Consider the following 26,025-nt stretch of genomic DNA (forward strand, 5'->3'; position numbering starts at 1 on the left):
CTGCATTTTTTCAAGGTCTGGAAGGCAAGACCCTCCATCAGCAAAAAGATAACAATTCACTTTATTGCAATACTCGTTTTATTGCCGTAGTCTTGGATCAAACTCACAATATCTCCGAGGTATGTCTGTACTGACAACCAGCCCCAAACACATACTACCAATATATTTTGAAGATTGAGTAAGAGATTGTATTGAAAATTCCAGTCATTCCAAACCACAGCAGAAGGCTGAAGGTGTTTACTGTCAGTCCTTTTCACCGCACCTCTGTGTGTGTCCTCTGCCATGGACTTTTTCCAGGTATAGGTGGAAACCCTGTCTCTGCCACTAATAAGCCATGTGGCTCTGGTCAAGTTATTTTTCCTTTTTCTGGGCCTCACTATCATGGGGTCGTAAACACCAGACATACGTGAGTTTAAATCCAAGCTTCAGCGCTACTGTAAGTGGCTCTAGGCAAGTTATGTGATATCTCTGAAGCTGTTATTTCCCCACCTTTAAAATGGGGATACTTTTCTTGCAGAACTCCAAACACTGCTTGATACATAATAGACAGCTAATTGTTCCTTCCATAAAGTTTTGGGTTAGGTGATCTCTAATAGCCCTTTTCCAGTATGTAGTTTTTAGAAAATCTTTAAGTCTGCTGCTTATATAACATGCCCTTATCCCTGGTAGTGAATACTCCAAACTACCACGACTCCAGACAGCCATCTGCTTGCCTTCTTTCCACTCTCTTCAAAGTGTTGCTAATGAGGGCTTTTGAAAAAGGCAGTGGTGCCTTGATTTAAATAGCTGGCTGCAATTAAGCTTCAGTATGTTGCCTCCACGACAAGACTCCTAGACAACAGTGACTAGGAGGGCTGCAGCCGTGCAGCCTGTGACTCATTAATAACTTTCTTAACAGACTTAAGAAGCCTTGTAGATGTTGACGTGTATTATGCCTGTTTGGATTTGAGACTTCACTTAAAAACATACAACTGTGTTTCTTTATTACTTGTTCTCTAAGTACGCAGGGAAAAATTTTCCTCCCTCCCTCTTTTCTTCCCTCCCAGCCTCCCTTCTTTCTTTAGCAGTTGATTGTATAATTGTGTTGGTTTTGGTCATTATCTCCTAGGAGGCATCATCACATAGTAGGCAAGCAGCACCTGCTCTATGCCTTCTGTCGGTGTAACACTTACCCCTCTGACCTGTAATTATTGGTCAACTGTCCTCGAGACTGTGAGCTTCTTACGGATACGAATTGTCTTAACTTCCCCGGTGCCTAGCATGTTGGCTACGTAAGTGCAGTTGGAATGAGAAAACCAAATCCTAGACCTATTTAGCCTCTTTCTGTAAGAACAACTTTATTTCCTCACCAGTTCCATTAAAATGGTATAATGAAAGCTAGACTCCCTTTCTCCTGAAAGCTGTTTCACTTCGTTAAATAATAGAATCTATATTTCATTTCAACACCAGCGTTTAGGCAAAGTGTGTTGTGAGTGCTTACAAATACCTTGTCTTAATTTGAGATTTAAAATACTCATGGTTGAAATTCAGGCTGGGAACTAGCCTGTATTATATGTAAAGATTCATGCTCGTTACTTGGTTTTATTTTATCAACATTTACAATTTATGTCTTTCTTTCTGATTCCCCAAACTTGAAAGCAAGTCCTTTACAATAAGAGAACAATTAGCAATTATTTTCAGACTAGCTGCATTTTATAGGCTTGGGTTTTTTTGTCCTTTCTCACTTTATGTCTGATTCTCTCAGAGTGAAGACTATTTTCCAAGGAGGCAGTGCCTCCACATTAGTGACTCCACCAAGTGTAGGGACCAGAGCAAGCTGTCCACTGTTAATAGCCAGCATTAAAAGCTCTGCGTAGTCATATCTCAGGCAGTGTCAGTACCCTGATGTTTCTTGCCCTTGCCTATTGCCAAGTTTATTTTGCTTGCAATGCCTCCCATTTCACTTTTTCAAGTCCTGCCTGTCCTTTAAAACCCATGAAGCTCTTTCAGCTCTTTCAGACTATTCCAGTTCATTCATTTGCTCTGTTGCTCCTCTGAGCATTTATAACATTTTTTGTCACTTCCACTCACGTGGCAATTGTTGCATATTACTACTTGGTACTGTATTTTTTAAATTGTTATGTCAAATTTACCTATGGTAATTTTATGGCGATTTAAATGGACAGTTACCATAATTTATATTTCAAGGTAATTTTTTTTTAGTTTCCCCAGTAAAACTGGAGGGCACAGAGTGCTATGGCCTTTGTTTTTATTTCTTTGCATTTTCTACAGTAGCATAGTTAAATAAATGTTTCTATAAGTTTTGATTTAATAGACATGTGGCACATAACATTAATTTAAAATGAGATCCTGAAGCTTTTCCTGACCATTCAGTCTGCACTGACTGATCTTTCCATTTTCTGTCCTTTTGTAGCACCTATCATTTATGTGAGGGATTGACAAACGTTCCCTGTAAAGGGCCAGATAGTAAGTATTTTATGCATTGCTGGCCATGCAGTTTCTGTAGCAACTAATCAGCATTGTAGTTGAAAGCAGCCATAGACGATATGTAAATGAATGTGACTGTGTTTCAACAACACTTGTTTTGTGGACACTGAAATTTGAATTTCACGTAATTTTCTTGTGTTTTTAAATATTACTGTCTTTGTTTCCCCCCCCAACCTTTTAAAAATGTAAAGACCATTCTCATTTTATGAGCCATACAAAAACAGGCGGTGGCTGGATTTGCCCATAGACCATAGTTTGCCAACTCCATATCAGTACTATTAGTTCTGTATTTGACTGTCTTGTAGTAGAAAGAATATAATAAATCAACAAACTAGGATTCCCTTCCTGGCTTTACTACATACTACTTAACTGGTACAAGCTTGACTTTATTTTCTTAAAATGTGGGTAATATTAGCTTCAAAGAGTTGTTTTTGAGGAGAAAGAGATGTGTGTGTGTGTGTGTGTGTGTGTGTGTATTAGGTTGGTAAAAAAGTAATTGTGGTTTAAAAGGTTAAAAAATTGAAACAACCGCAATTACTTTTGCACCAATCTAACATATGTGTGGTGTGTGTGTGTGTGTGTATATATACACACGGTGCCAAAAAACTGTATACACGTTTTATGAAAATAAAACTATTAAAATTGTAATACTCAATATATATCAACAACAAAAGATGAATACAAGTCACATTTGACTTCTGCAATTACAAGAGGTGCTCAAAGTGGTTACCATCAGCGTCCAGACACTTCTGATTACGGCGAACTACTGCGTGAGCAACGTTGACCAAAGTGTCCACTTGTATACATTGTTTTTGACACCCCAGTACATACACACACACACACACACACACACATTCATTATTTAAATTGTAAAGCTATATAATGGAAACTTATTTACTATATTTCATAAATTTTAAGATACATTTCTTTTCATATTTAAAATAATAGTGTCTTAACAATTGTTGTTGGGCAGGTCAGAGCTCTAACTTGTTCCTCATTGCCAATGCATAAGTGAACACCAAAACCAACATCGAAACTTGCAAAGTAGGTGTTGGCAGCTTGGAAGAAAATTCTGGAGACAAAAATAGAGCACTTTTCACCGCGAAGAACAATTGTTGTGAGGAGGGGTGAGCGAGAGTCAAAAGTGAGGTAGCTCTCTACATAATGGTAGAAGTCGGCCTATGAGCTGGTGTTCAGTTTCAAGAAACACTCCATTACCAATGTTCAGGGGAGGCACGGAGGACTGTATTAGTCAGTGATTCATAGTATGAAGAAATTGGCTAGGAACACCTTAAGTATTTTATTGTGCTCTCATTTTCCTTTTTACACGTACCCATAAGTGATACGAATCAACATAAGTACAAAAGAGCTCTTTCAAGAAATGAAAAATGATTCTGAGTGATAAAATGTGTCATAAATTGGCAGCTCTTTTTTTAGTGGTACATAAAATTATGGTTCATCTTAACGATGGTGCCTTGTAGATACCGTGTTTCATCTGTTCTGCTTACAACTAGATTGTGATCTACTTGTTCAGTCTTCACTGCTGTAATTGTAAACTCGCTTTGTGTTTTATTTACTTGCCCCACAGTGGCTAGCACACAGGCTCTCAATAAGCGCTTGATGAATTAATGAATCATACTCAGATACAGTGCACATGTGACATTTTTTCCAACAGTTTAGAATTGTCTACCCTGAATTTAGTAGGGAAGTAAATGGGAGGGAAGAGCCATTGACTTCTTGAGTATAGAAGTGAGACTTTAAAACTGATTATTGGCAGTATGCAGAATGAAGTTGTGCCCTGTTTATACCCTTCTATAATTCCATGTTTATATCCCTCTATGTTAAGAAAGTGTAGCTCAGGTTGTTGTGAGGGTTATATTTAGATAATGCTTGTAAAATGCCTAGCACAGACATGTGCATGTCTGGTTTGTTTCATTGAATCCTTCTCATCCCTTTAATTAAACCACCTTTTCCTTAAGCATAAGAACCATGGTTCAAGATACATTAAAATCACTTCAAAATCACTTTTCTGTGTTAACCGCCTGAACTACATCATTATTATTAACTGACTTTCATCACAAACAGCATTTTAGCATATTATGGCTAAGTAGGCTTGGGGGTGGAGCTACCCCAAAAAATCTACCATAATACTGTTAATCAGGGGAAATGTGCTTCAGTTTCCCCAACAACTTTACAAACCTTTGGACTGAAAACCCATATTTAAGTTGGAAAATCTCTATACTAACATTTTTTCACTGAATAGTGGGAAATCGTACTCTTTTATTGGTAATTAGAGGATTTGTACTTTTGCCTCTTCCCTATTTAGGTCATTATTTAATGAGGACAGTACTTCAAATTTTTATAGCATTTGATTTAACAAAATCTCCAGATACAATTTTTATGAATCTTTCTCAGACCTGATTTTATCTCCATAAGTACCTCAAATAAGATTGGATGTCCCATCGATGAGCTCTCATGGTATGCTAGCCTTGTTTCTGTCGTAGCTGTAGTATACAGTGACTGTTTACTTACCTATTCCCCACCAGGCATGAATTCTTTGAGGGCAAGTACTAAGTTTTATTCATTGATGGGAATTTCTAGCCTGCTGATTGCCTTAATACCCAGGGAGTATATAGTACCCAGGAAGTATACCCTTCCATATGGGGCATACTCAAATGTCTCTTTAATTGAATTGGAATTAAGTTAGCTGCTTATATAATAAGCAAGTTGTGACTAGAAAGAGGCTCTAAAATAATTACTCTAAAGATATTTGCTGTTTGCTTATGAAATACGTCTTTTATTCCAGATCATCATGTCATTCATGTGAGTCTGGGGAGGGGGTTATATTGCTGTTGGTTCTGAAATATACTTCATGAGAGTCTTCTGTATGGACTTTATTGGCTTTTAAACTCTGACCCCAAACCTGCTTGCTTTCTTCCTGTTATGTTACTGTCTAAGCAGAAGAGTAGCTTACATAAGCTCTGATCATTGAGTCCGGCCACACACATTGATTATGAGAGTGAACAGCTACAGTTAGCTCTTGCAAAACATGAAAAAGCCTTGTATTCTGCCTGCTTTCTTGCTGATGTCTCTGGTTGTGTTTTGAGGTCTGATCACTTTAGTAAAGTTGTCATTATATTCTTTTTTCTCTTTACTGTTAGGGTTTTGGAAAAAGAAGTTATTAGTTATGTTGTTCTTAGGTTGGGTGGGTCATGGAAATAAAATTTAGAAAATGTTCTGTCTTAAGTAAAGCAGAATTCTTTATTATGAAAGGGATAAAATTACAATTCCTCCTGTGCTGCAGCAGTCTGTCTTCATCCATCCATTTAAAGCAAGGTATATTTTTGTGTGATCTGACTCAGCAGGTTGGAAGTTCCCATGGTTAAGTATTTTATCTGATAGTGTTTTTAAGTGAGATAAGTTTTCATTCATTAGGTGGAAATCACATCATATATTGAGCTGTATGTATCCTGTCTAATGCAGGAGAGATTATGTGAAGTGTTACTATTTACATTTTTGGATTCCATGATGCCCAAGTAACAATTAACATTCTCACCAATGGCCAACCCAGAAAACTAATAGGAATAGGATCTAGGATTTTCAAGCACATGGTAAATCAGTATTTAGTAAGTTAGAACTCTAAAAAGACCTCCTCTGTTCTCTCTCTGTGAATGGCCTCAGAGAAACTTGAGAATTGTCTTTGATTCTTCCTTCTCTTTCCACCCTCCTGCTCCTTTCCATCATTGTCATTACGGTTGTAAACCTTGACTTTCTTCTTAGTCTCTGGGGTACTCATACTTGCTACACGAGTCCTCGACCAGTCATCCCCTCAGCAGGAACCAGTCCTCTTCCACTTCTTCCTGGGGCTCTCTGGGTACTTAGTGCTAGCTTTGGTGATTGCCAGAAATGGAGAACCTAGTATTATTTTGAGGGTAGTATTGAAAACTGATAAAGAAGCGACCCTGAGAATGAGATTCTAGCCCAGGTACTTTCTGTGGTCTTTGATGAGTAATTTAAGTTTGGCTTTCGTTTACAGGGATAATAGTAGCTACTACCCCAGAGAGTTGTAGTGGAAATTAAATCAATTCACGTGTTTTATCTGCATTCTTTCTCCAAACCCCGTTAAGTTTTAGTAATTTGCAAAAAGGAATAAAACCAAAGGACAAAGAAGATAAGGGAAGATAAAATACCAACAAGATTTAGGAAGATAGCAAGTTGAAGAATACTAACTCATTAACAGAAGAGCAAACTGAAAACTGGCAGGAGGAGAATGAAAGTGTAAGCTCATCCATATGACAACCCTGTACAACTCAGGAATTGTAGCTGCTCGTAGGTACCTCTGAAAGGGGGTTAAAAACCAGGAAGATTGGTTGAAAATCTGTATAAGGTACCAGTAGACTCCCAGATCTTCTCCTTTCCCTCAGTGACCGTAGACAGGTTAACTGCTGGAGGAACTGAACCAGCGTGGCTCTGGATTCAGAGACAGTAGGCGTGTAAGGTAAAGGTAAAGCAACATGATGAAAACAGGGATTGAGGGAAGGTATACATCTGTTTTCTACATACAGTCCATCTTTCTTTCCTCCTTTGAACATTTATAACACATGCACTGTACTTAGATTACTTAACTCTGCATATTGTGTTAGATATTTACGTATTTCATATTAGCTTCTTTAGAACAGTCATTGTCTCACTAGTATATAAAGATTAATGTAAGGTCCTTGGTGTCTACTTCATGTCTAACGTTGGTTGCAAAATTACCTGAAGTCATAGAGTATATAAATAATTATGTGTTCAAATGAAGATGTTAGAAATATGCCAGAAAAATCTCTGGAAGTAGTAGCAATCTTTGGAGGTATTGATTATTGGCTTTTTCACCAAATGGGAATTACTCATATGTTGGTATAAGTTGGGTGGTCCCTGGAACTTTTTTTTTTAAAATGAAGGAAATTAGAAGTGGAGGGTATTCTAGGAACAATTTCTGTTTATAGGAAGTAATTTTTCTTTAACTGGTGCCGAGCCAATTTGGAAAGTTTCTGTGGCCTTGACAAAGTCAGTCATATTTAGACTCTGAAAACGAAACCTCTGATAATATACCCTAAAGCCTTATTACTTTTCAGAAGCGTAAATGAGAGAGAGAGCAAAAAGGACTCTGAGAATGATTAATACAGCATTGGGGTAAAGAGCAGAGACTTTGAAGAGTAATGGAACTGGATTTGAATCCTGTTACTACCACTTAGTAGTTGTATAACCTTGGGCAAGTTACTTTATAGCTCTAAATCTGTTTTTTATCTCTGAAGTGGAGATAAAAATAACTCACAGTTTTGTGAGGATTAAAGGGAATCATGTAAATGACGTGTAAATTATTTGGAACAGTGATTCACTGTTGTGTACAGTAAATGTTAGTTAGGTACTATTACTATGATCCTAGGTCCAGACATCAAAACTCAATTCACATAACAGACCGGTAGAATCCATTATAACATGTTTGGCATGCCATGCTGTGATTGTTATACTTGAAATTATTATACGCGTAGGTAGGTTTGTGAGTGACTGATGAGTAAATAGGATTAAGAATTGTGCTTTTAGTTTTCCAGTAGGAATTCAAGTACAACCAGCAAACAAAAAAATAGGTCGAGGCTGAAGTTGTAGTTTACTTCCACAGAGGCAGTTTTTCTATCACAAGATAGGATTACTCATTTACAGAGCAACTACCAAATGCCAGATGTAGTAGATTGTTTTAAAATGTTATTTTATTCAATCACTACAATCCAAGGCAAAAGGAGTTTAAATAATTTGAATTTGCCCAAGCCCATATTATTAGGAATTTGTAGGGAATTACAGGGAAATAGTAGGAGCTATGAGGAATCTCTTATTCCAAATCTACCTTTGTATTCCTAGCACCTCCCTCTCAACTTGGAGAGCTTTAAAAAATAGTCCCTAGGCCACACCTCAGACCATTTAAATCAATTTCTAGAAGTAAGACCCAAGCATCAGTGTTTTTTAAAGTTCCCCAGGTGATTTTATTGTTATATGGATTGAGAACTACTGAGCTGTCTCAATGCTTACAAGAGAGTAGATATTCAATGAATGCTTGACTGTTGGTAGAATGAATACATACCTGACTGCCCTGCTACTCCATTGTAATTCTTTCTAGTATTATAGTCAACCAAGGGTGCTTTTGTATTCAGTCTTTAAAGGGCGCTTTGTATTATACTTTGTACATATTCTCCATTCAGCCCTGTGGCATACACAGGAAGATGTCTGGCAGGAGGTAATGTTTTGCTGCTCCTAGAATCTGAATTTTCTCCATTACTGGGAAGAAGAGTAAGTGTGGAAATACAGGAAGACTTAGGGTTTCTTTTTTGTGTCCCATCCAAGGTTGAAGACAGGTTGTAAATACACATTTATTGGTTATTTTTGTTTTAAAATTATCTTACTTTTTAAATACATGGTTCAAAAGTCAAAAGATTAGAAAGGGATATACATTGAAAATTGTTCCTCTCATCTCCCAGGATACCATTCCAGAATACCATTAATGTTATATCAGTATTCTTCCAGAGAGGTATTCTAAACATGTATAAGCAATTATATTTATACGTATTTCCTATTTTTACCCAAATGGTGGTATGTACATCATTTGTGTATTTAACAGTGTATATTATCCATATATAAATAATTTTTTCAGTATATAAATGTTTCTTTCTTTTTACAACTAAATATTGGTTTTCTATGTAGCACAATTTATTTTAATCATTCACCTTTTGATGGATATTTAGGTTTCCAATTTTTCTCTATTACAAATGATGCTACATTGATTGAATAGATAAGTCATTTCACTTCTGTGTGACCATACATTTGGATAAATTTCTAGAAATTCAAGGTATGGGTATTGGCAATTTGCTTTCTATGTAGGTTGTATATTTATTGGTTAGGAAATGACAAGTGTAAAATAATGTGAGCAATTAAAGGTATGAAGAAAGAATAGTGACCAAAAATGACACCGTATTTCCCCGAAAATAAGACTGGGTCTTATATTAATTTTTGTTCCAAAAGACGCATTACGGCTTATTTTTAGGGGATGTCTTATTTTTTCATGTACAATAATCTACATTTATTCATGTAGAACAATCTACATTTATTCATTTATTCATGTACAAAAGTCTACATTTATTCAAATACAGTCATGTCATCTTCTTCTGGAACATTGTCATAACTCTCCAAACCCTGAATTCCAGCTTGAATTTCTCACGACTCCATTTCCTGTAGAATCACTGTCCCCAATCTCTCATGTCCAGCAATAGAGCTCTCCTTAAATGAGCACTTCTTGTCCAGGTAGCCTGCTCGTAGTGCATTGGCAACACAGCTGTCAGTGATTTTATCCCATGAATTCTTCACCTAAGTCATGACCTCTTGCAGGCTAGGCTTCACAAAGTTTCCAATTTGATTTCTCTCCATTCTATTTTCAATGTAGTCATTGATTTCCATGCACAAATGGTCCTTGAATGGCTTTTTTATTGCAATACCAAGAGTCTGGAGATAGGCAGTCATTCCTGCGGGAATCATTATTTGATCTATTCTTCTCTCTGTAAGGAAGTCCTTCATGTCTTTAGCTTGGTGAGTGCTGGCTGAATCCTAGACTAGCAGACCTCTTTGGCCATCTCACAAAACAAGTGGCAGCATTAAATCGACCTACTTCCTTATAACTGCTTGTGTGCACCAGGCTTTTTCAGTTTCAAGAACATAAATGCCTGAAACACATTCAACGTTATCTTTCTTGCCCTTAGTGATGATTAGAGGTGGGGCTTTCTTTCTATCCAGACGAATTGCCAAAATACAGGTAACGTACACTTTCATAACCAATGGAAGGAATGTAGATTGATGGAGCACGCCTCTGATCAATTGTCTGAGATCCTTGGCCCATAAACACTACAGTTTCATCCATAGCAATCATGTTGGAGAGTTGGTGTTTATAAAAGTGGATGCCATCAACAAAGGACTTGAATGCAAGTGCATGTTTAATAACTTCAGTATCTTCCAGCTTGAACAGTGCTGTCGATCTTGGAGACAGTTCATATCACTGAAGGAAGCCATCCAGCTAGTGTTGTGATGCTTTGAATTCTTCTGGGGATATTTCTAACTGTGCTGCCAAAGCAAGGGCAAATGTTTGACTATCATCACTGCAGCACAACCAAAGCCTTTGCTCTCCTGTCAGCAATCCATTCACAGATGATGTCTTCCAGCTCAGGAAATAATGGTTGCGGACCTGATCCACACTTGTGCTTCTTAGCATTTCCCTCGTCTGCCTGTTGACTGAGGTTATCGTACTCTGCCATTTTCGGACCATTCGGAGATCAAACTTCTTCTCTTTGCAGAAAGCTGTAAGAGTCTTGCCCCAGGAGTCCTCCATGATTCCTTTCTTGTACTTGATGGAATAGCTCTTTCTTTTTGCACTAATCTTTTCTGTGTGGGGAGGAGGGATCAAAATATTATTCACTTTAAATCTGCTATTAAATCAAGTGTTAATTGAAGACTTACGAGACAGGAGTGGCAACAAAAATAATGACAGTTAAGAATGATGGTCCACACAAAAGCGACGAAAAATTGCAGGCACCAAAATTCAGAAAACGTTTCTTTATATCACACGAGTGCATTAAGTACGTCCGTTACAACACACGACATAATGAATTACAAAGATTCATATTGGGTACAACCATATCCGTTTGTTATCAAGTACGCAGGTTATTCGTGCATTGTGTCAGTTCTCTGATTGGTCATTCGGCAATAAGTCTCGAGTTCATCTGTTTACATAGGCATTTACTTCTCCAAAGGCGCCCACTTGGATATTTGCAAATATTAATTATAATTTATCATTTAAGTATTAATGTCAATATTATTTATTTATATTATATATTAATATTATTTTATAATTCAGTATGTCCGTCATGTGTTGCAACGGATGTACTAAATGCATTCATCTGGCTGACAATCTTAACTGGGACTTATTTTTGGGGTAGGGCTTATATTATGAGTATCCTGAAAAATCATGCTAGGGCTTATTTTCCAGTTAGGTCTTATTTTCGGGGAAATACGGTAGTAGCAGGAATGATATTAAAGTAGGTTGAGAAGATAGGTTGAGCCTAAAGCCAAGTAGGTTGAGCCTAAAGTCAAGAACAAGGAGAGAGAACTAGCAGGTTTTGTGGTGTATATATACATGGAATACGTTTGTGATTAAAATATGCTAATAAATTTCCTAAAATCCTAAATTTTTTCACTCTTAAATCTATATTTGAACTTTTAGAAACATATTTTTAATGTGATACTTTGTGTATTTCCTTAAGAGAAAATACTCTTGCTATTTTCATTTCATATTTACATTTAGCATTTGTTTGCTCAAGATTTTATCTTTTTATGCATAACATTTTACTTGAAATCTCTCTCTCTTTTTATTTCCTTAGCCCTGGAAGAAAGCGAGACTTTTCCCCTGTTTCTTGGAGTCAGTACTTTGAGTCCATGGAAGACGTAGAAGTAGAGAATGAAACTGGCAAGGATATATCCTTTGCAAAATGGATTATTCTTTTAATGTTCTTTAAGTTAGAAGACTTGTGTAGTTGCTAAAATGTTCTTCATTCCTGTTGTTTATTTCATTTTTATTCTCCACCTGTTTTTTGTATAGTATGGAATATTACCTGAAAGTCTATGCCAATATCTTACTTGGCTGTAATTGTCTGATGCATGGGGAAAGGATTAAGAATTAAATTTCTGAAACCGATATATCTCTTAAGGGCCCAGGGGAAAGTTTCATGAGTCAAGTGAGTTGAACCGGTTTTTAGCTTTCAGAAAGCAGGGACTATGTCCTCATTAGTGCAAAGAGAATCTTTTTTTCCCCATTGAAAAAATTGGTCATACTGGGTCCATGCTTCCAAAACAGAGGTTTGGTGTCTCACAAGCTTCTATTTAAGTGTCTCTGAAGTTTGAAAGTCTGCAGCTTTGCATGTAGCTTGATGCTGCCTGAGTTGTCTAATCAGCGTATTATAACTAATCAAAAACATCAGTGGACAAAAGCTTAGATGTGTTATCTTTAACTATTCATACACTTTTCGAGTTTACAAGAGCGGTTCAGCGGGTCCAGTCCTACTCCTTCTGCACGGAGGAGGCCATTCTGCCCTTTCCTGGGCTGTGTTCACAGTAAGTAACTGGTTGGTAGTAGAAGTTGATGTCAGCACGATCACTGCTTACTTCTGGATAAATTGGACTAGCCTGCCTCTTCTCATGTGGCTTGGTGTAGGAAGGCTGGGGATGAGAGTCAACGTTGTATCTAAACTAGAGGTTCTTAGTTGGGGTAGGCTGCAGTGCATGAATTCTTCGAACAATTTATAAAATGTTTTATGTATATATTTCATTGGGATGAGGGGGATGGATTTGTGCCTTGTCAAAAGTGAGGGTCTGCCTCTCAGTAATCTAAGTAATGGATGAGCAGACATTATTCAGGTGCTCTTTAGATAGGGATAATGTCTATCCTTTATTAGTCTCCCTAATAGAGTCTGTTGTAGTATTTTACACTTGGCGATATCCCATAAATATTTGGAAAATGTTCTTTCCTTTTTTCAAATAATGCTTTAAATGTTAATGGTATTTGTGAGTTACTAGGAAGTAAACAATATTAGGTTGATGATACCCTGTTCTAGAGTAGAGGATATACGTCTGTGTGAATGCTGCCAGTTGTAGATCTTGCTAATATCCTTGACTCTATGGTGAGATGGTTCTTATGTAAGGAGAGATGCTACTAAGGAATATATTAGCAGCATTCCTCTCTCATATGAAATTGTCATCTCTTCTTATGTGTATCAAGCAGATATACATTCTTCCTCTTTGTACCACTAGGGAGTCTGAGGGACAGAAAATGAGAGCAAGTGGGAATGCAACACTAGATACCTAGAGCCAGATGGCTGTGGAGTTAAGGGAGGCCCCAAATATATCATTTTGTTCCTGGCAGTAGGATTACTGGGATTAAGTATAAAAGCACCTTCTCGTCTCTTCTATTAGACTATGAATTCCTTGAGAACAGGGATAATGTCCGTTTCCCAAATGTCTGGAACAGTGCTTGACTCACAGGCACTTATTCAACTGTTAATGAATGATTAAATGATTGGGCCCCTGTCCTGTTTGCTGCTTCCTTTCTCTTACTTTAGGCTATAGCTGCATGATTTGCTAAGTGGCAGGTTCTTTCATGTCTCTAGACCTTTGTTGTCCAATAGAAATATAATGCAAGCTGTATATGTAATTTTAAATTTCCTGGTAGGAACATTAAATAGGTAAAAAGAAACAGGTAAAATTAATTTTAATATTTATTTTATTCATTGTACCCAAAATATTATCGTTTCAACAGGTAATCAATATAAAAATTACTGTCGAGATATTTCACATTATTTTTAATACTGTCTTTGAAATCCAATAATACTTACAGTGTATCTCAGTTTGGACACAACCATATTGTAAGTCCTTAGTAGCATAGATGTAGTTATTTATATTCCTCAATGAGATTGTGAGCTTTTTTAGAGGCAAAGATCATGGCTTATTTACGCCTGGCATATATTGTATGCTCAAGTAATAAACAAATAATAGCAACATATTCCTAATGTAATAGCTGTGGTAGTAAATGTACTCCAGTTGTCCTGAACCAAGGTCAGAATCATCAGAAATGGCTCATGTGCTATGACTTGCCTGGCTCTGCTCTAAGCTAATACAGTGGTACCTCGGTTTTCGAACATAGTCCATTCCGGAAAGCCGTTCGAGTTCGGAAACGTTGGAAAACAGCCAACAGCTAGGCCTCAGGATCTTGCACTCAGCAGAAGCCGCGTGACATGTTCGACTTCCAAGGCGTGTTCGAAAACTGAAGCATTTACTTCCGGGTTTATGGCGTTTGTAAACTGAAATGTTCATCAACGGAGAATTTCGAAAACCGAGGTACTACTGTAAATATACTGTCATTGGCAGTTAACATGTTGGAGACATGGAAGGAAAGAGATGTGTGACTGGGGAAAGGAAAGAGGTACCATCGTAACTGACATGTCATATTCACACAACTGGATTGAAACTTGCTAGGGATAGTAACTTCAGGCTCTGCCTCAAGAAATTTGGCAAAAAGTAGTCTATGGATAGGAAAAGCTTTATTCCAAGGATAGTACTTAATGGGTTATGAAATTTTGTAAAATTTGATGAGAATTACATATGTAGGCTAGAGGTAGAACAGACTTTCCATGAAACAGCTATTGTTTTTTATACTAAGGGAAGGAACAATGAAGTAGGAGTCTGAAGATGTGATTTCTAGCCCCGATTTGACCAGTATTCTTGAGGGAGCCACGTAAGCCTTTATGCTCCAAATACAGTCTCCTGACACTTTAAGGTTTCTTTGAAGATTATGTAAAATAATGGATGTGAAAACTGTAAGTTATAAAGCCTTATACAAATATTACTAGATAATAAGCTATCTATTGACATGTATTGATATAAAATATTTCTATTTCATAGAGAGGAACAGTGAAATAACATGGAAAGTGCCTGGCGTAGAGGAGGAGATTGATAAGTAGCTGCTGACATTATTATACTCGTTATCATTGTAGGAGATATATCTAGTTCTTTTACCAATATATATTCTACAGATTACAAATTTCACGAGTAATTAATGAAATAGGGATTTTGTGATTGAACGAGTTTGAGAAATATTACATATAATCTTCTGTAATCTTTCTCTTGGAAATTCACCCTACATATCAGTATATTATTGAAGCTTTTATGATGTTCTTCTAGAGAAATCTATTTAATTTAACTGTGTCTTCTAAATGTATTTGATCACTCAATTCCTTTTTTCTAAAACATCTATTAACATCCCACACTTTGTGAAACTTTTATAGATCACTATGTCTCAGTTGCTTGTCTGGTTTACTTGTGTAACCAAGGGAATTCCCTACCACTCAATTAATTTAATAGCTTGGGCTTTGACTGGTTAAATTTACCTGCCCTTTTTTGTTGTTGTTATTCCTGAAAATGTACCAGCCCACTGAATGAGTTTATATATGACTATGCTTTGAAAACAAAAAGGGCTACATAAAAGTTAGTGCTCTAGCAATTGACTTGACTCCAGAGCTCATATTTCCTCAAGTACTGAAACATGTCTGGGGATCCAGAAGGCAAACAGCAGGAATAAGCTAAGCACCTTATAATCATGAGAGGCAGAATTTCCCTCAGAACTTCACCCAGATTATAATTAGTAAAACAGAAGGCAGTAAAATAGAAGCAGAAAGATACTAGCATAGCAGGAGGACAGGTTTATTGACAGCCAAAGGAAGAGATGAACAACTGTGATTGATACTTACGATGGTAGATCATGAGATCCTTCAGATCAGGGACTGCACCTCATATGTCTAGCACACAGGGCCTGGCATGAAATTGATGCTCAGTAGTTATTCCTTGAATAAGTTAATGCCAACATGAACAATTAAGAAAAGGTTAAATTTTGTTCATTGTATTCTGTTCAAGAAAGTAGAAAAGTACGTAATTATCCTAAAGACTTGATCAAGTGTCAGCCAGTCATTTACATATGGCTGATACATAAAGAATTGTACAAGATGGATAAGCAAACCCCAAACTCCAGGAGACTCAAGGCCAAAGGACATGAAAAGACAGTTTATGGAGCACAAACAGACATAAGAATGTGCATCCTCACTATTAATCAGATATGATTCACGGGAGGTATCATATTTTTACATACAAAATGAATATTTTTCAAAACTAATCTTCAGTGTTAGCAAAGGTATAAGAGAATAAATAATTTCAAACATTGCTGGTGGCATTGTAAATAGAGCTCTTTTGGAAAGTAATTTAACACTATGATTAAATCATCAAACTATACCATTGACACAAAAATTGTACTTCTAAGAATCTCTTTTAAGGAAAAATACCAAATACAGTAAAAGCTGTTTGTCTAAAATTAACAGTCCCTCCAACAATAAGTAAATGGTTAAATAAACTGGATGTACCTATAAGGGAGAGTATTTTATAGGCTTTTTAAACAGTTCTCCTGGACACTATGGAAGAAAGCCTTTTTTCAGTTTTTCTGCTTTCTAGGTTTTATTTCAGTTGTATGTTTTTTTATTACTTTCCTAACTTAATGATTTTTTTTTCTTTAATGGAAACTATTTTCAAAGGAAAAAGTTTGTATTCATTTCAAAGGTTGTATTCAAAGATTCTGTTTAGTTCTGGATCCCACAAGTTAAAGGAATCGAGATTGGCAAACTGGAACTTGTTCAGAAAAGAGCAGCCAGGATTAGAGTACTTGAAACCATTGAAGTAACATTGAAGAAACTGAAAATGTTTGGCCTGAGAATAAGAAAGATTTGGGAGACCAGTACTTGCTTTCAACTGTGATATTAATTTTTTAAAAAATCAGCCACATCTTTTAAGCATTTACTATGTGCGAAGTACTGTGCTAAGTGCTTGCCTACATGATCCCTTTTAATCCTTTCTGTATTTCTATGAGGTTAGGCAGATGAGAACATTAAAATTTAGAGAAATAACACAGCCAGTCACAGCACCAAAACTCAAACCTACCTCTGTCTACCTCTGCTCATGTTTCTCTGAAGACACTGCCTGAGAGTAGAGACTCGGGGCAGAAACCATAGAGACGTATTTTTGACACACATAAGGCAGAACTTGTAATGAGTAAGACTTTCACAGCAGCCCAGGCCCTCCACAGAGGAGAGCGGAGCAGCGTCTTAGTCGTGTACCAGCACAGTGCATGCCTGTCTTGGAGGATTTAATTGAGAGTTTATCCTTCGAAGTTCCTTCTTACCCATCTGTAAAATCCCTGGACCTGGGTAGAACACCTTTACATCTAAATGTTTTGTGGGTTTTGTGGGGGGACCCCAGAGATTCACCTGAAGAAGTCCTAATAGAAACTGTCAAGAGAAGAAGGCATTTCTGTTTTGGCTTTAATAACAGGAAAAAAAATACATACGTATGTATATTTTATATATATGTATATATATAAAATCATTTTTGTGAAACTATCAGAGGGTTATAACAGATGAAATGATGGTGTTTTAAAGGGTAAGCTTTAGATTTCTAGAAAATTAATTTTTTGGAAATCTTTATTCCTTGGTTATAGTCAATAAATTAATTATTACTGTAGTTGTTGCTATAATAAGTTGATCATATATAGTGGATAATACAATATTTGGGACTTCTATAGGCCTCTCCATCAGTAAGTAAGTACTGGGTAGAACACACTGGCCTAATTGCTGTGGGAGAATCAGAACTAAGCAGAAATTGAAGTTTGGCTGAGAGAGGAGTTCTGGGAGCTCATTAGCACGTACGTTCTCTGCAGGCTAGATTTTTGCCAGCCTCCGGTTGTTTTCAGCTTTGGTACCTCTAAGGGGCCTGGGACCAAACACATGTTAATTGATTGAAGCCAAGAATTGAATCTGAACTGTCTGCTTATTCCCGTTTCTTCTTCCACTTAATTCAGTTCATGTTAGCAAATATTTGCTGAGTATATTCTATATTTCAGGTTTTGTGCTGGGTTACTAAAGGTAGAAAAATGAGAGTTCACTCTTTAACAAGATCAGTCAATCAGCAAAAATACGTGTTAACCCCTACTTTGTACCAGCCATTATGCTAAATGCTATGGATACAGTAGAGAATTAAGCTTTTGTTATTCTCTTGTTCATACGATGTTTTAAGTCTAATGAGGAAGATAGGGAAAATGGAGATGGCACATGTACAAATAACACAGCAAAAATTATAAGAAGCTTTCATCTCAAGCAGACTGGGGTTTGAATCTCAAAGCAACTTAATCTGTCAAGCTTTAGTTTCTTAATCTTTAAAATGGGTTTAATACCACCTAGTTAATAGGGTGATTATGAGACTAAACAAAAGATGTGTGGTTCTTGATAAAGTGCTTGACTCAAGCATTGTTTTAGATGAGCTTACAATATCTTTGTAAAGGCATAAAAGTAACAGGAGGATACATAAACTTATAAAAATGGGTCTACCTTACGATTAATGAGGAAAATATAAAGTAAAAAAAAAAACAACAACCACTTTTCGCTTATCCAATTAGCTAAAATTATAAAATTTGAGGATATCATGTGTCTGTGAGGACATCTATTTCACCACACCTTCACCGATGCTTGATGTACCTCTCAGAACCTGTTTGGTCAGCTACAAAAATTGGGCTAATATTTTCCCAGCCTACTTCTCAGGTAGATAATATGGTGAGATAACAAAGTGATACAAAAAAATGTTATTACCACCCAGATTTTACTTCCATTCTTGTCTCTTATGCTCTAGTTCAGGGCTAGGCTGAACATTGGCTGTACGTTAGAATCACCTGGGGAACTCTAAAATGGATAGATACCCTGGAGCCTCTCCAGATCCTTTAAATCAGAATTTCTGGCGGGTTAGCGCCTGGGCATTAGTATTTACTGAAGCTTCTTATGTGATTCTGTTATACAGCCAAGGTTGAGAGCCACCTGGAACCAGACGGCTTGGATTTTAATCTTGGCTTTGCATTTATTAGCTGTTTGGCCTGGGCAAGTTACTTAAGCTCACTGTAAAATGTCCTCACCTGTAGTGTGATGAAAATTATGTCTGAATAAGAGATGTGAGGGAAAAGTTAGATACTTCATTTGAAGCACTTCGACTGGTGCTTGACACACAGTAAGATTTAATAAATATTAAGTGCTACTACTCTTGTTGCTGTTATTGCTAACACAAATTCTATTGACAAAGTGAAAAAGTCTAGTTCTTAAATACCTGCTTTTCACTCAACCCATTCTAGAAGTGGCAAAGTCGTACTGTTTAAGACAAGATCTGGAGTGGCAAGCGTAGACATGCTCTGACACTTTTTTTTTATTATCTGTAAAACATGCTGCGCTCTGAATTTACTGTGCTCATTTATTGTTTTCAGTCTTCCTGTACCACATAGAATGTAAACATCATGAGAGCAGGAGCATTGCCTGTCTTTTTCATATTGTAATCCCATCACTCAATTGGTGCCAGATTTTTAGCAGATGTAGTATAGAATGATTTGTTAAATAAATAAATGAAAAATCTGTTTTTAATGTCAGTGTTTTCTGAAAGGCACAGTAGATAGTAAATTATTGCTTTCAGGTTAAAATTGGAATTGACATTGCTGCCTTCAAATTAGTATTTTGTTGCCATTATGTGGATTTGTTTTTACCTTTTTTTTTTTAATGTACAGCTATCGAGCAAATTTGATACTATGTTTGTCACTTAGTTTTATTTCCAAAATACAGATTTGTTTTTTGGCATTGAAGACTTTACTACCACCATAATGTATTAAATAATTCCTGTAAATTAGCTTTCAGAAACAAATAGCAGTGTATAGTAGAATTTCAGTCCATTGTTCTTTTTAAAGGTATTCATTAATTAGAGTAATAGACGTAGAAACAGACTTGATTTTCTAGGTGATTTTTAAAGTGTGATTTCATTTACTAACAATGAACTATCTGAAAAAGAAATAAGGAAAATGATCCCATTTACAATAGCATCAGAAAAATAAAATACTTAGAAATAAATTTAACCAAGGAGGTAAAAGATCTATACACTGAAAATTACAATACATTGATGAAAGAAATTGAAGACACAAGTAAATGGAAAGTTATCCCATGTTCATGGATCAGATGAGTTAATATTGCTAAAATGTCCAGGCTATCCAACGCCATATACAGATTCAGTGCAATCCTTATCAAAATTCCAATGACATTGTTCACAGAAATAGGAAAAAAAAATCCTAAAGTTTGTGTGGGACAACAAAAGACCCCAAATACCCAGAGCAATCCTGAGAAAGAGAAAGAAAACTAAAGGCATTACAATTCCTAATTTCAAATTTTATTACAAAGCTATAGTAATCAAAACAATATGGTATTGGCATAAAAACAGACACATAGGCCAATGGAACAGAATTGAGACCTTGTGACTAAACCTATGCGTATACAATCAACTAATGTTTGACAAGGGAGCCAAGAAGGCTCAATAGGGAAAGGATAGTCTCTCCAATAAATGATGTTGGGAAAACTGGATAACTACATTCAGAAAAAGGAAATTGAACCCCTGTCTTACACCACTCACCAAGATTAACTTGAAATGTATTAGAGAATTAAATGTAAGACCTGAATCTGGAAAACTACAGGAAGGAATTGGAGGAATAGCCCCTTAACATTGGTCTTGGCAATGATTTTTTGGATGTGACACCAAAAGTGCAAGCAACAAAAGCAAAAATATAAACAAGTGGGACTACATCAAACTAAAAAGCTTCTGCACAGCAAAACAAAACAAAACAGCAAAATGAAAATGCAACCTACAGCATGGGAGAAAATATTTGCAAACCATCTATCTGATAAAGGATTAATATCCAAAACATACAAGGAACTCATACAATGCAATAGCAAAAAAAAAAAAAGAGCAAAAGACTTGAATAGACATTTTTCCAAAGAAGACATACAAATGGCCAACAGTTGCAAGAAAAGATGCTTGACATCCCTAATCATCAGGAAAATGCAAATCAAAACCACATGAGAGATCACCTAACAACTGTTAGAATGGCTATTATCAAGAAGACGAGACAAGTGTTGGTGAGGCTGTAGAAATACAAGGGAACCCTTGTGCACTGTTGGTGGGAATGTAAATTGGTACAGCCACTGTGGAAAACAGCATGCAGCTTCCTCAACAAGTTAAAAATAGAACTACCATGTGATCAGCAATCCCACTTCTGGATATATATCTGAAAGAAATAGAAACACTATCTCAAAGAGATATCTGTACGCCATGTTCATAACACTGTTATTCACAATAGCCAAGACATGGAAATAACCTGAGCATCCATCAGTGGATGAATGGATAAAGAAAATGTGACGTACGCACGCACACACGCACACATGTATTAGTCATAAAAGTGAAGAGAATCCTGCTTTCTGCAACAACATGGAGGACCTTGAGGATATTATACTAGGTAAAATAAGTCAGAGAAAGACAAATGCTATATGTTCTCACTTATATGCAGAATCCAAAAAAGTTGAATTCATAGAAATAGACATTTGAATGGTGGTAGTGAAGGGTTGGGAGGTGGGGGAAATGGGAAAATGCTGGTCAAAGTGTACAAACTCCCATGAATAAGTTGATGGGGATGAATAAGTTCTGGGGATCTAATATATAGCATGGTGACTATAATGAATTATATTGTCTTATATACTTGAAAGTTAAGAGAGTAGATTTTAAATGTTTTCACCACACAAATAACACAAAATGGTAGTTATGTGAGGGATGGAGGTGTTAACCAACCTCAGTGTAGTAATCATTTTGCAGTATACACATAATCAAGTCATCACGTTGCACACCTTAAACTTACATGTATGTCGATATATCTCAGTAAAGCTGGGGGAAGAGGGTGGAGATCATAGAAAATACCCAAACAGATGGCAAAGGACTACATTTGGATGGCAGGTCAAAGGGTTTTTTTCCTCTTATTAACTTTCTCTCTCTCTCTCTCTCTCGCTCTCGCTCTCTCTCGCTCTCTCTCGCTCTCTCTCGCTCTCTCTACATGTATATATATATATATATATATATATTTTTTTTTTTTTTTTAACTTTTATTTTTTTTTTTAGTGTGTTTTTCCAGGACCCATCAGCTCCAAGTCATATAGTTGTTTCAATCTAGTTGTGGAGGGCGCAGCTCACAGTGGCCCATGTGGGAATTGAACTGGCAACCTTAAGAGCACCGCGCTCTAACCAACTGAGCTAACCGGCTGCCCCCACTTTCTATATTTTCAACATTTTTATAATGATAATATATTCAAGATGTATTTAATCACTTAAAAATAAAGGGGAAAAATGTGATTTAGGAAATCGGATTTGTGTTACACATTGACACATTGGTAACTTACCTTGATTCTGGTTCTGTGTTTACTACTAACTTGTTATATGACCCTGAACAAATAATTTTCTTTCTCTAGGTCTTAGTTTCTTCATTCATAAAATGTGAGGGTTAGGCTAGACAGGTCTCCTGTTTTATTCTTAAAAGTTAAATGTTGATGGCATTTACTAACACTAGTTGTGATGTATTATTGTCAAAGAATATAGTTCATTTGAGGAAGAAGATCCCCAATTATTTCAGGTTTGTTTAAACCTCTAAAATTGTACCTCCATGATATTATGATTTCTTTTTCAGTATATTTTTATTTAACTAAGATACAAGCTTGTGTGTACTCCTGTATCTATCTTAAGTGAATCTTTGGTAGATTTCATGATTTGTACTGCTTTCAGAGTTATTTCATGATTTGAACGTTGTTACATTTGTGTGATGTCCTGAGCCAACATATTAACTGACTCAGGGTCCTTACTTAGGCAATTTGCCTGCTAGAGTATGGAAAAGATAACCAAAGAATGTGGATGAAAATCATCGTTAATCGAACACAGAAGGTCATTGCTTAGAGGTGCTCACTCTGTGTTTCATGAAAAGCTAGGAAGAGTTAAAGTTTAAAGAGGGATGTAGGTGGAGAAAGCCATATTTTGAAGATGGGATAGAGCCAGAATCTGTACCAAAAAAGCACAGAATCATCATTTTTAAATTTTTGCTTAAAAGTGGAAAGTCTTTTGATTGTCTTGAGATCCTTGAATTCTGTTAGCAATTCATTCAACAAAGTTATTGGTAATGGAGAAAGATTTGCTAACCCAGATGTATCTTACAACTTTTCCTTTTCCTCCTAGGCAGCGATCATTAGTAGGGTTCAGTGTAGGATCGTGGCTTTGGATCTGCGAAGTCATGGTGAGTAAAGTTCTTAATTAGTTCTGACTTAACGACATATTTGCCAAGCTCTTTGCATAGCGTTAAATATTACACATTTTAGTGTGGCTGTAAAATAACCTAGTCTGTTCCATTTGGACGTCTTGAGGGAAGTCCTAGCTTACAGTTTTTATAAATATTTTATAAATACACACTATATATATGTTTTTGTAGCTTAGCTAAGAAAATGTCCTTTAATGTAACTAAATTCTGATGCTGATGGTATTTATGCAAATAAATCTTTGTTAGGCTACTGTAATTATTGTTCTTAGGGTACTCAACTGTAAGGATGTGTCCATAACATAGAAAATCCTTGCTAAGCCCATCATATGCAATTATAAAGTCCCCATTTCATTGTCCAAAGGTGAGATTTTTGAAAGAGAATACTCTTGCTTTTGTAATTCCTATCCTTGGGAATTTTATTTTTAAAGTACTTCCTTTTTAGGTGAAACAAAAGTCAGGAATTCTGAAGACCTGTCTGCAGAAACAATGGCAAAGTAAGTAATCTAATATTGTTTATACATCACCTGGCTTCCATTATAGTAGTAACCTTTATCACTCTCCTGGTGAGATTGTTGGATAATAATTAGTACATTCTGTTATTTTTGACTCTATATCTGGTCTCCTTACTATTTAATCTTGAAAGAAACATTCATCTTTCTTGGTATATTCAATGTGATGGTCATATATAAAGCACATGAAAATTCTTCGAGGCACAGTTCACTTTGTGTTGTCTTTTGAAAAGTTTCTTTTGTTGACATTGTTGAGTAGCATCTGGATATCTATTGGGGACCCATGCTTGGAAAAGTATTTGTATACAAGAGGCCCTGTGAGATGTTCTTAAGGCATCTTGCCCACATTCTTTGTCCAACTTCATAGTAAGACAGAAACAGGGTATTAAAAAATTAGTAATTATACCCTGGGCCTCAAAGTAAAAGATGAATGTAGCGTATTCAGTAGCTCTCAAACCTGGTCACTCTTTAAAATTGCCTGAGAAGTGATTAAAATACAGATGATTTGACCCTATCCCGTACTTACTGAATTAGTGCTGCTACCAGTGAGATCTGGGCGTTTATATTTTGATAAAGCTCTATAAAGGAATCTGATACAGCCAGTCCATGACTGGTGTTTGGGAACTACTATCCTATATTGTAAGCAGGATACTTCTCACTACCCTGCTTTAATACATGCTCTCTCATGTACTTCATACATGTCTTCTCAAGTGTTTGACCAACTTTGGCCAAAAATATCTTTCTTATCCCTTCTTACTTTAATAGGTTTAATCCAAGAGTAAACTGTTTTTCCTTTAGAACCCAAACTCATGTGGCCATAATTTTATTGTTATAGTAGGTGCTATTTGTGTCCTCTCTATCTGCCAGGCTTTAAGTGTAAAATAAATATTAAGAATAAATAATTTATTTGTTATTTCTTTTAATTTATCTACATTATTAACTCTGTAGTGTAAATATTATCATTTTTTTTTACCATTGAGGAAACAAGCTCAGATAGGTTGAATAACTTATGTGAGGTCACACAATTAATAGACCAGAATTGTGATCATTCAGCTGTAGTGCTTGGTGGCGGGGTTGGAGGGGAAGAGAGAAGGAATATGAATGACCAATGTATGAATACCATTCCAGTCAGTCAACATACGCCTGGGAAACCATGGAAAGGGAGCCAAGAATCTGTTCCCGCAGTTGTTCTTAATGCCTTTGTAATGTGAGTGCAATAAAGCCTGAAATAATCAAGCATGTTGATGATACCTATAGAAAGATTTATGAATGACTTTTAAGGATTTAAAGGGTTTCTTGACTGTTGACAAAAAAGTGAAATACATCATTTAAGTGGCCAGGCAACCAGACAAAGGGTGATGATGGCTTGGCTGACATTCTAGAGGAAATTAAAGAATTAATTGAGGGCCTTAAGGAAACATTGTCTAATAACGTATCAGTCTGGGGCAAACAGGAGAGAGAAACCACACAATAGTTTGAACAGGGAGAGTTTAATATAAAGATTTATTAACTATAACAAGAGATTGGAGTAATGAAGAATTGGCTAGTAATAAGTAAAGAGAACTCTTAAAGAATATAAGGTTAATTAACTTAATTGTGGGAATCATTTCACAATTTACACATCTGTCAAATTATCGCATTGTGCACTGGAATATATTGCAATTTTTATCAATTATTCCTCAGTAAAGCTGGGAAAAAATTCAAAAAGAAAGAAAAAAAGAATATAGGAATAGCACATATAAGAAGCAGCCACTGTCCTCTCAGGCTGAGGTAGAACACAAAAGGGTAGTTTCCGACCTAGACCTTGTTGGAGAGCACGACTGTGGCTTACTGAACAAAGGCAGAGGAGTCACTTTGATGCCATGTTGGTAGAACTTGCCATAAATCTGCCCTCTCGGGGTACAGGGAAAGCGGTTCACAGGGAGGTATCTCACAGAGGCACTGCAACAAAAATATCGGGGGTGGTTCCAGAGAGCTGCTGTACACGGTGTCTGTCGTTAATAAGATTCTGTGTACTTCAAATTGTAAGAGGTTAAATCTTACGTTAAGTGTTCTTACGGCACACACCTACACACAAACACGTACACACACAAAAGTGACGCAAGGAAATTTTTGGAGGCGATGGATGTGATCGAGGTACTCCTCTATCGTGATGTTAACACAAGTG

General features: G+C 36.4%; 1 protein-coding gene across 1 annotated transcript in view; it reads left to right on the forward strand.

Moving 5' to 3' along the window:
* Nucleotides 1-26,025, forward strand: part of PPME1 (protein phosphatase methylesterase 1) — a 57,064-nt gene that overhangs the window by 7,325 nt on the left and 23,714 nt on the right. Inside the window, exons 2-5 of the mRNA XM_033120715.1 lie at nucleotides 11,943-12,036; nucleotides 12,580-12,672; nucleotides 23,271-23,328; nucleotides 23,792-23,843. Of these exons, the coding sequence (XP_032976606.1) occupies nucleotides 11,943-12,036; nucleotides 12,580-12,672; nucleotides 23,271-23,328; nucleotides 23,792-23,843 (297 nt within the window). The remainder of the gene's footprint in view (nucleotides 1-11,942; nucleotides 12,037-12,579; nucleotides 12,673-23,270; nucleotides 23,329-23,791; nucleotides 23,844-26,025) is intronic.

This window comes from Rhinolophus ferrumequinum, chromosome 11, assembly GCF_004115265.2.
Source record: "Rhinolophus ferrumequinum isolate MPI-CBG mRhiFer1 chromosome 11, mRhiFer1_v1.p, whole genome shotgun sequence".
In the NCBI taxonomy this organism is placed as follows: Eukaryota; Metazoa; Chordata; class Mammalia; order Chiroptera; family Rhinolophidae; genus Rhinolophus; species Rhinolophus ferrumequinum.